The sequence below is a fragment of the Sebastes fasciatus genome, chromosome 8 (genome assembly GCF_043250625.1).
Source record: "Sebastes fasciatus isolate fSebFas1 chromosome 8, fSebFas1.pri, whole genome shotgun sequence".
Taxonomy (NCBI): Eukaryota; Metazoa; Chordata; class Actinopteri; order Perciformes; family Sebastidae; genus Sebastes; species Sebastes fasciatus.
The window spans coordinates 8,815,097-8,826,196 of record NC_133802.1 but is presented as its reverse complement, the minus strand read 5'-3'; the positions used below and the strand labels follow the sequence as shown (position 1 = coordinate 8,826,196).

General features: G+C 40.2%; 1 protein-coding gene and 3 non-coding genes across 4 annotated transcripts; all 4 read left to right on the top strand.

Moving 5' to 3' along the window:
• The first annotated feature begins 2,648 nt into the window (after positions 1-2,648).
• On the top strand, positions 2,649-8,423 carry rpl10 (ribosomal protein L10). Its single transcript, XM_074643139.1, has 6 exons — positions 2,649-2,811; positions 4,560-4,618; positions 5,080-5,187; positions 7,185-7,323; positions 7,610-7,772; positions 8,220-8,423. Exons 1-6 carry the CDS (start codon positions 2,789-2,791, stop codon positions 8,373-8,375), a joined length of 648 nt encoding a protein of 215 aa, XP_074499240.1. The 5' UTR covers positions 2,649-2,788; the 3' UTR covers positions 8,376-8,423.
• LOC141773344 (small nucleolar RNA SNORA70) lies at positions 4,765-4,897 on the top strand. Its single transcript, XR_012595095.1, has one exon. It is a non-coding gene; the product is annotated as a small nucleolar RNA SNORA70 (small nucleolar RNA).
• On the top strand, positions 6,121-6,253 carry LOC141773343 (small nucleolar RNA SNORA70). Its single transcript, XR_012595094.1, has one exon. It is a non-coding gene; the product is annotated as a small nucleolar RNA SNORA70 (small nucleolar RNA).
• LOC141773342 (small nucleolar RNA SNORA70) lies at positions 7,935-8,067 on the top strand. Its single transcript, XR_012595093.1, has one exon. It is a non-coding gene; the product is annotated as a small nucleolar RNA SNORA70 (small nucleolar RNA).
• Positions 8,424-11,100: the final 2,677 nt, after the last annotated feature.

Genomic DNA, 11,100 nt, shown 5'->3' with positions numbered 1-11,100 from the left:
CACAAGATATTTATTTTAAGGATAGGTTCACATTTTTCAAATCTGTTTTAAAACAATAGATGTGCAATGAAACAGTTTTTTTTCAGCAGGCTGTAATCCTCCTTGTTGTTCACACTGGCCATTTAAACATCCCCTTCTTATGCGCTTACAATATAGGAGATGGGGGACAAATCCACAGAACTCAGTGTGTGCAAAAATATACTCAAAAGTTTATCTGAAGTTAATAGGAGGCTTCAGCAGTCTGAGTCAGGCAAATCAAGTGGGCGCCTTCCAAAATTAGTATGAAACTCCTTTTTGTGTTACTATTCCATCACTGCAGCTCCGCACAGAAACACTGTCCAGGGAAAAACAGGGAGGGAATTTTGAAATGAAAAAAGACTTTGGAAGATAGGCTAATGTGTCAGCTGAAGCCTTACATTAGAAGCGTGTTAGTAAATGATCTTTTAATGACCAGTAGGAACAGGAGAAATGATGACAGCATCAACAAAAACAAAACTATTTCAGTCTACACTGCCATTATTAAATTTGGAATCAACTGTGATATTGATGTTTTTCGTCTTTCCTTCAGTAATGGCTATCTTAACAGAAATATAAACAGTATAATTCAGACACCAAATGTATTAATTACATTTGAAATAGTTTTTCCCCCACAAGAAGAAGAATGAAATGATTCAAACTTCCATTTAGTCGATGTCCCCACAGTGTTACGGGGGAGAATACTGTTGGAATTTGGATTATGAATTTGTTTTCCAGTCCAGAAAAGCCTCAGTGACCGTCGATCACTGTTGAACCACAACGGTGCAATTGGGCTCTAAATATTGAGTTAGTCCGTTTTTCTTTGAGCCGTCTGCAGTCTACTCAGTGGTTAGATTGAAGAGGTTTAAACTGTGATTAGTCAGTCTAGTCCATAATATGTTCAGCTGATGTTCTAACAGTGCTAACCCTAGACTAACCTTTTAGTTCTATTGTGAAGTTTGAAGAAGAGCTTTGCTAAAGCAACACGTTACAGCTGTTGATTCCAGCTTGTTATAAGCTGTATTACTATGAGCTTGACGCTGAAACAGGAACATTTTCCTATTTAAACTAAACTGGTGATTCCTTCTATTTTATAAGAATGAACGGGGGTCTCTTAAAGGCAGGGTCACTCAAGCGCGAATGCAGGCGAGTGACCATCGCCTATAAAAGGCAGTTTTCTAACTGAAAGTTCACCAAAGTTGAACCATACGTGATTTCGAAGATGCAAATTTGCTTTTCAGCCGGAAGCAAATGTTTTTTTGCCCCTTCACTCGCTTAGAATGGGAGTGAATGGGAAGCAAATCTTTTTTCGTACATGTGTGACCGTGCATTAATACGTCCATGGAGCTGTCATGTTGTCCATCTTTATATACAGTTTACAATATACTCAGAACATTCCCCTGGGTGCTCTCAGTGTCTTCTATGTCATCTTTCACAATTCATTGTCAATGGAGCAGTTCCACACTTTATAATTGATGAATTCATAAATCTGAGTTTTAGCACTCTAGTTGTTGGATTTGGGAGAGAGCTGTTCATGTTTACTAATAATTTTGGACTGTCTTTAGACCATATGAATAATATGGATGGGTTTTTTAAATGGGCAATAAGAGTAGGCCTACTGTATAAAGTGGCAGTAAAGTAAAAATAACTCAAAAGAGTAAATGTAGCCTACTTAGTTTCTTTCCATCACAGGAAACTTGAAATGGAACACAGACATTATTAATGTGATTAATTACACCAGTGCTTTTCCTGTTGTGACATGTCAAAAAGTCTGCTGTAAAAAGGAGATGGTCAATTCTAGATTTGCTATTTTTCACTTAAGACATTTTTATATTTCACTGTGGGATGTAAATGTTAATAGCCTTCCATCCATCCATCTGCAACCGCTTATCCCGTTAGGGGTCGCGGGGGGTTAATAGCCTATTAGGGTTAAATGCAGTAATGCCTAATATTTCAGAAATATTTTGTATTAGTTTATTCCTCTTTTTGTAGTTTGTCTAAACAAGGAATCAAACAGTAGGTCTACATTGTGTAGTGTAAAGCAAACCTCAGAGGTTCGCGTTAAGGTGGATGTAAGGCAAGGCAGCTTTATTTGTAGGCCTATAGCACATTTCAGCAACAGGGCGATTCAAAGTGCTTTACATAAACATTCAAGAACATTGCGACAAAGTGCAAAAGAACATTAAGACATAATTAAAACAGTTATAAAAACATTAAAGATTAGAAAATAAAAACAAGCTAAAAATAAAAGCTAGGATAGAAGCTAAAATAGAATATAACACACAAGAGTAGAAGCTCTAGTGCAGTATAAGATCATTATCTGGTTTAATAAAAGGCAGCAGCAAACAGGGAAGTTGTAAACCTTAGTAGGTAGACGGTAGTAGGGGTCGCTCTTCAGCCTCGCATTTCTGGTATAAAACTACACTTCCCAGCATTCAGCTGAAGCGTGTCAACTGGCATTACATTTTTTTTTTACAACAATAAATTTAAATAAGTTTGTTATATTAACGCTTTAGTATCACTACAATATATGCTGAAGCAAAAATAACGCGTTAATAAATATAAACTATATGTTCCCCAGGCAACCCTTCATCCATAAGAGGAAGCGGAAGTGACGTCAACTTCCTTTCCTCCATTAGGTGAGTACGTGGTGGCAGCGCGTTGTCTCCGGCTCTCCGTCAAATACACAGATTTAAAGCCGTTTTACAGACATATCGGCCTCGATTAAACTAAATAACACTGTTTTTCAATCTTTAATTTACAGATCGCAACCATGGGCCGGCGACCAGCCCGATGGTGAGTCCTGTTGTCCATCATGTCAGACCGAGGCCGGGTCAGATCCACTAGCAGGAAAATGGCTCCGGCTCCGGGTCGCACCATGTGCTGCTCCGTGCTGCTCCGTGCTGCTGTTAGACCAGCCTCTAGTCGAGTAAACACAGACCGCTGTCTTAATGTAGAGTCGGTAAACATGACTGCTATATTGTATGTATTACAGTCAATGCTCGTCTTTATCCTCAATGTCCGCAATTTGGCTTGTTGAAAGCGACGTCAGCTAACGACAGCTAGTGTGAAGCTAACGTGAAGCTAACGCTGCTAGCATACCTAGCCACTAAGGGTTTCATGTAAATGCACGTCTTGCATCACATTTCCATTCCTCTTAACTGCATTCCCGTTTTGGGGTTTTAATTAAGTTACGAGGTAACGTTAGTATTACCATGTTAAAGTGGCTGACTACTGTAACGAGCCTGTCATCAAACAGTGATTTGTATGCTAATATTAGGAGTCTCTGAATCCCTTTCAGGACTTCTATTGGTCCTAGAGACCACTCTTAAAACAGTACCTCTACAATTCCAGTACATATTCTCATTGAAGAATACATGTACAACTTCTGTGCGATTACTGTACTGTGGTGATGAATAAATTACTGAAAATGCAACTGTCACAGTACCAGAAATCTAGTAGTCGATACCAATACCAGTGAATTTACACGATTCTCAATACCACGGTAAAAAAATAAATAAATCCCATATAATTCAACACGCACTCCTTTATTAAAACATTTAAACATTACAAAAAACAGAGGCATTTAGCCTTTAAGTAATAAAAAGAAAGGTCTGTTAACATAGTAAAACAGAACAGAGGCATGTAGCCTTCAAGTATTTAAAACAAACAATATTGTCTGGATGTCTGTCTTTGAGGTGCTTTGCTAAATTAGAAGTATTTCCTCCTGCCATCTTTCACGTCTCGTGTTTGTTCCCGTGCTGTTACGGCTTTCTTCTACCTTAATTTCACGGCAGATAAGAACACTTGTAAGCGTATACTGCCCTCATTAGATCCAGAAGAATCGCATCTCCAGTACCTCCGCTCCGTTACCAAATGACCATTACAGGCATCGTTCCGCACCGAAGAAAACGAGTACCGTCACATTTTTTTAATTTTGGTACCGAGTTGGTACCGAAGTATCGGTTCTCGTGACATCCCTACATCATAACCTTTATCCAACTATGAAATCACATTGAGATTAAAACCTCTGTTACTAGTGAGACCTAGCCAAGACAGGGTCAGATAGCAGCATCCAACACATAAAAAGACAACATTGAATCACGACAGCAACAATGGGTACGACAAAATGCATTACATCATACAGTACATTAACGGTGCAGCATGTTGCTCATGTGTTTGCTATTTAATTGACACACCTGCAGCTTGCAGTGACCACTTCCTTTATTCTAAGTTTAAAATCCTTTAAAGAGATAAGGGTCTCAAGTTTAAGCTTGGCCTGCAAATAATCCCAGGACCAAGGACCGTAGTAGTGGAACAGGCTTGTTTTGTCAGCTTCTGTACTGATAGAAGGCACTGTAAACTAAAGCCGTTTATGTATGTGTAGCTATATTTATCATCCGTTCACGTCATTAGTAGTATTATATGGGATTATGGTCGCACTAACACTTAAAAATATACCATCGAAAAGGATTGCAGCAGCAGCAAAAATCAAACGATGACTTGAATGGGTAATATAATTACATCTAACATTGTCTCCACAGCTACCGTTACTGCAAGAACAAGCCCTACCCCAAATCCCGCTTCTGCAGGGGTGTGCCTGGTAAGCTGTTTTTTATACTTTCCTCAATATCGATGTTGTGAAAATGGAGGAAGTCAGGTAGAGCCTCGTTGGGCCTTAGATTTAGTGAATAATGCTATTTTGACTTCAAAGTAATTGTATGTTGCAGAAGTCTTCTATTGATAACCTTGCAGTTTATTAAGCCGACCAGTTCTGCTCCAGTGCGGTTCTGGTGTGCAAAGGCTGCATACAGTGAATCTGTGGTTGTGTATGTCCTCAGCTGGGAGGTGCTGAGTGCTTTAAGGGACCACTGAGACAAAATAGTATTGTTGTCCATAGATGACTGATAATCCACCCCCACCTTTGTGTGATGTTAGTCACACTGGTCTGACCACACTGGTGGCTAGATGTGGTAGTAGACGTTTGAGAGTTAATCCATCTGATTAACTGTCTGTGATTACATGATTTCAAAGCTTTTACTCAGTTTTTCCTTTTGTGTGTAGATCCCAAGATCAGGATCTTTGACCTGGGCAGGAAGAAGGCCAAGGTAGATGAGTTCCCCCTGTGTGGCCACATGGTCTCCGATGAGTACGAGCAGCTGTCTTCTGAAGGTGAGGAGTCACAGAGCCATGACCAAGCATAGATGTACATGTGACCTTAAAAGCTTATTGAGGAGTTTTTCTGTTTGGGAACTTAGAAAGTCGGACACTCTCAGTCTTAAATTAAACAAAACCTTTTCCCACTACTGTGCTGAAATGACATTGAAAATTGGTCTCAATTTGAGAATATCACTGAAATCAAATTTTTCCTTCTTCCAAGGTCTTCAGTTGTACATGCACAGTGCCTATTCTTGAATAGATGTTTGGAATTATGTGTTGAATATGCAGACATCTGTTTATACAGGGCTTTCTGTTGTGCACATGCATGCATACTGTATGTAGGTGTTTATGTAAAAAATGACACTGACTACGTTTACATACACATTAATATTACAGTTATTCCAAATAATAAGTCATGTAACTAGTATATTCCTTTTGGATATTCTGAATTAGGCCTTATTCCGAATGGAGATTTTCTCATTAAGATGTGGGATATGCTGATATTATTCATGTTTTAGGGGCATTCTTTTGACATGTATACAGCACATTCACAATACGCGTTTCAATCTGGGTTTTTAATCAGTTTGACACACAGCCTCTCACCTGTGTATGGCCAGCTCTGTGCGTTTTACACAAACCAACTAGCCAACAGTTTGCAGAGATACATGCCCAAAAGAAAAGGAGAAACACGCCTACTTCTAAACATTATTAAACACTTCAATATCAACAGGTTTTTAAGATATGCGCGAATATCCCTGGTTCCCTGGACACCAGAAGGTAAATGAGCACGTCACCCATCTCAACACCGAAACCTCGGGGTTATATATTTATATATTTTTTGATTAGTTGTGTTGAACAGTTAGAATGTCTCGTATCACTAAACGTGTGCAAGGAGAAAACATAAGCTGAGGTAACATGCATCCCTAACGGTATCATGGCTCAGCTCTGCAGCTTATTAAGCCGACCGGTCTCGCTGCAGTGCGGTTCTGGTGTGCAATGGCTGCAGACAGTGAATCTGTGGTTGTGTATGTCCTCAGCTGGGAGGTGCTGAGTGCTTTAAGGGACCACTGAGACAAAATAGTATGTTTCTTAAGAGCCTTTTACAGGCTTTTACTCTTCAGTTAATTCAGCCACTTGCAGATGTGTTTTTGTAACATCGACCGTTTCAAGAAATTGCTTGAAGGAATGTGTTCGCACAGTCGAACAAGTCTGCCACCGATTACGTTAATCTCAATGTGCACAGCTGCAAGTAAACGGGAATATTAGTGGAATGTTAATTCTCATTAGCTTCGTAAACAGTTTAGTAGGAATATTGTCTTTCTTTTTTAATTAAAAAACAGAATATTTTGTGCCTGTAAACCTAGTCATTTTAAATGCATAGCTGTACAGTATGTGTCTAGATTACTATGGGTATGTCTATTACTATGCATGTCTTGTACATGTCATGTCTTGTGTTGATAAATCTGTAGATACTGGGGGTAGAGCTGGGCAATATATCTTATATTGATATTGTGATATGAGCCTTGATAGGTCTTAGATTTTGGATATTGTAATATAAGATATTATAAGTGTTGTCTTTTCCTGGTTTTAAAAGCTGCGTTACAGTAAAGTGATGTCATTTTCTGAACTTACCAGACTGTTCTGGCTGTCCTATTATTTGCCGTTACCCCCTTAGTAATTATATCCACATTACTGATCAATATTTATTAAAAATCTCATTGTCAATATTCAACCTTACAATATTGTCGCAATATCGAAATCTAGGTATTTGGTAAAAACAAATGTGATTGATTTTCTCCATATCGCCCAGCCCTAACTGGGAGGTACATATGTCTGTATATGTAATTGTATTTTAGTAGGAAGGTTTTGTAGATTTGGTTGGGGAGCGGGAGGGAGGGAAACACTGCTCAAAAAGAGGAGCTCAGAAAGAAGTGCAAAGAAGGTGCACAAATAGGAAAAACTAATCATGCACTAATGCTGGAATTGTCCCCCTCATCACCCCTGTGTAGCGCTGGAGGCTGCCCGTATCTGTGCTAACAAGTACATGGTGAAGACCTGCGGCAAAGATGGTTTCCACATCCGCATGCGTCTGCATCCCTTCCACGTAATCCGCATCAACAAAATGTTATCGTGCGCTGGAGCTGATAGGTGAGAATCTCATCTGTGTGTAAAGTGTTGCTTTAGGATCTGATAGACAAAAAACAAAATCATCTTCAGAGAGGCTAGTGAGCTGTCAAAATACAGGATGTGATCAATAAGAATTTAGAATTGTTGTGTGTCTGCGTCTCTATACTCATTTAGCCAAGAGGCATTGTTGTACTGGGCTGCTGAAATGACTGATCTTATTGAAAGATGATATTCATACCATCTTACGCATTTATCATATAGAATTCATCATCATATTTGCTCTGGTCTCCCATCTTCTGATTCTCAGGCTCCAGACTGGAATGCGAGGTGCTTTTGGTAAACCCCAGGGCACCGTGGCCCGTGTGCGCATTGGTCAGGTGATCATGTCTGTGCGAACCAAGGCCGGGAACAAGGAGCACGTGGTGGAGGCACTGCGTAGAGCCAAGTTCAAGTTCCCTGGACGCCAGAAGGTAAACGAGCACGTCGCCCGTCTCAACACTGAAACCTCAAGGTTATATTTTTATTTTGGACAGCTGTGTTGAACAGTTAAAATGTCTCGTATCACGAAACGTGTGCAAGGGGAAAACATCAGCTGAGGTAACATGCATCCCTAACGGTATCATGGCTCAGCTCTGCAGCTTATTAAGCCGACCGGTCTCGCTGCAGTGCGGTTCTGGTGTGCAATGGCTGCAGACAGTGACTCTGTGGTTGTGTATGTCCTCAGCTGGGAGGTGCTGAGTGCTTTAAGGGACCACTGAGACAAAATAGTATGTTTCTTAAGGGCCTTTTACAGGCTTTTACTCTTCGGTTAATTCAGCCACTTGCAGATGTGTTTTTGTAACACCATCATGCTCTTTGGCCTGTAATTATACTTATCGTAAGTCTGAATTGACTTCTGTCATTGTACTCTCCTCCAGATCCATATTTCCAAGAAGTACGGCTTCACCAAGTTCAACGCCACCGACTTTGATGAGATGATGGCAGAGAAGCGTCTGATTTCAGATGGCTGTGGGGTGAAGTATATCCCCAGCAGCGGCCCTCTGACCCGCTGGAAGGCCCTGCACAAGGTGTGATCTGTGACCTCAGACAACCAATAAAAGTGGCTTTGATTACAAAAGTGATTTCAGCGATGGCCTTTGATTTCTCATTTATTTCACATAGAGATGTTCTGATACCAGTATAGGAAATGCGTCCGATACTGCCCAAGATTTGTGATCGGGCATCGGCGAATATGCTAGTCTACGCATCGATCTGATACCATAATTTATCAAGCCAGGAAAAAGTCAACCTGTTTAACAGGAAATCAATTCTTCTTCGCCGCTCCAAAACAGTAGCCTTCACTGTGCTGGTGCCCTGGATGTATCATGGCTGCCACTGACAACTACTGGTTTAGAGCTGCGAATAAGAACTGATTGCAGGTAGTTTGTCTTGACACGATGGCAAACAACAGTGTGGTGCTAGAGGAGAGTGTAACGGTAGTCAGAGTGAGGAAAGTGTCAGCCATTTGGCAATATTTCACAGTGGAAAATCAACAAGTAAAACGGTGATATGCGCAGTGTGGAAGGCTTTGAGGGATGCAGGACCCTAGAAGGTTGGAAGGAAAAATGGTATCGAACAGCTCCAATTTCACAGGATTCTTATTGAGGCAACTATATCAAATCTTTAGTCTGTGGTACAGGTAATGTTAAGATTTGAAGTCAAGTACATTTTATTTATATAGCCCAATATGACAAATCACAAATTTCAAGTAAACTCTGAAATTTCAGCATTTGTCAGGTGTGAGGATTTGAATGGAAGGTACCTCAGCTCAGGTTAGTGCATCCAAGGTAAGCAAATCAATTTTAATTAGGGGGGGAAAAAAATTAGTGATCAGAAGTTCACTTTTAACTAATTAACATATTAAAGATCCAAACCTGTTCAGAGGTCAGATCATAGAATTCAAAAGCTATATCTCATAAAACTTGAGTATTGGCATATAATGGATACTGAAACAACAAATGGTTATAGTTGTTGCAATGAAGTATTTAACCTCTCAGACATCATGTTCTACATTTTTACCACATTGATTCAGTGGTTTATTTTAGTCGCTTTTCAATTGATCAACAAAAATACTGAAATGTTACCTGGAAAACAAGTGGACTTTGAAGTGAATGCAAAAATACAACTCAAAGATGGCAGATTAACAATTCTCTATTGTTAATTGAAAATAAGTGGAAAGGTTTTTTTCACACACGGATCAATAAAACAGCAAATAATTGATAACCACAAAGATGTTGACCATAGCCAGGGTTGGCTAAATCTAATTGCACCCTAATTGAAAAACAGTATATCTATATATGTCTATCAATGAAATTTTTACCTCTGTCAAGGAATAATTAGCTGAAAGTCCAATATAATCAACCATATTTCAGATTTGATACAAATGAACAGTTGCACCATCAAAGCCCTCACTGCATGTGAACCATAAAAAGTGGATGGCAACGTCAAGAGTAACTGCTTTTCTTAATTAATAATTACAAGGGCTACATGTGATCAAACAGTTTATATGCAGTCTCCAGTGTTATTTTCATGGTCAACACCCCGGGTGACTTCTTGGACATGTGGTTCAACTGTATGAGGTGAATTATGTAGATATAAAACCTACACTGAATAATGCTGGCTTTACTTGGACAACAGTTAATTTAGGACAATCCATCATTTAAGTGGTCTGAATAATTGGTTATTATTCCATAATATGGCAGAGCACCATGTCCAACTTGAACACGACTTTACAAGATCCTGAGCCAGCTGATGCCCGTCTTCACAGGCGTGTTTCTGCCACGGCTGGAGCAGAACCCCCCCATCGTGTTGCCTCTGGGGTGTCTTGTGGGTCAAGGTAAACCCTCACAGGATTCTGTGGTGGCTTAGTTGTGTTGTGTTCTGGGGTGGCAACATGACACTCTGAGCTCTGCTGAACACGACTGGTCCAAACGCAGGTGTGGAGCATCTGCACAAATGTCCAAAAAGTTTTTGAAACCAAATTACAGCATGACTTTTCCTATGGCAGGGGTTCTCAACCTTTTGTAACTCAAGGCCCACGTCTGATTGTTAAAAAATTTCCAAGGACCACCTTTCCAAATAAATGACAAACTGGGCTATGAATGTGTTATGCCACTGTCAGGTGTAATGACCCACATCAATATTCAGCTCATGCTCACCCATCACTCCCTGCTATTATGGAAACTGCTCCATTTTGTGCCGCTGCATCTGAGACATATATCTCTTTAAAGGGGAGACTTGTGGGTAACAATAGAACCCATTTTCATTCAGATATCTTGAGGTCAGAGGTCAAGGGACCTCTTAACCATGCCAGTTCTTCCTCGCCAAAATTGAGCATAACGTTGGAGCGTTATTTAACCTCCTTCCCAACAAGCATGACATGGTTGGGACCATTGGATTCTTTAGTTTTGTAGTTTCATATGATACCAGTAGTCTTCACTCTACCTTTAAAACTGAGCTACAACCTCTGAAAGACAGAATAGCAGTTGTCAAAATTTGAAAGGTTAATCTAACCATTTAGCAGTATCTCCGCGGCCCACTAGGTGGCGCTCTGAGGCCCCAGGCCCAGTGGTTGAGAATAGCTGTCCTATGGGGTTCCCCACAACTTGACACACAGCGCTGAGCTGCATCTCAAATTAATCTTCATGTTCCCAGCTTTCAGATGACGTACACCACTTCTATGTGACATCTACTGTTGACCTCCTATCTCCCTCTAAAGACCCCCCCCACCCAAAAAAACAAAAACAAAATGGGTCTATG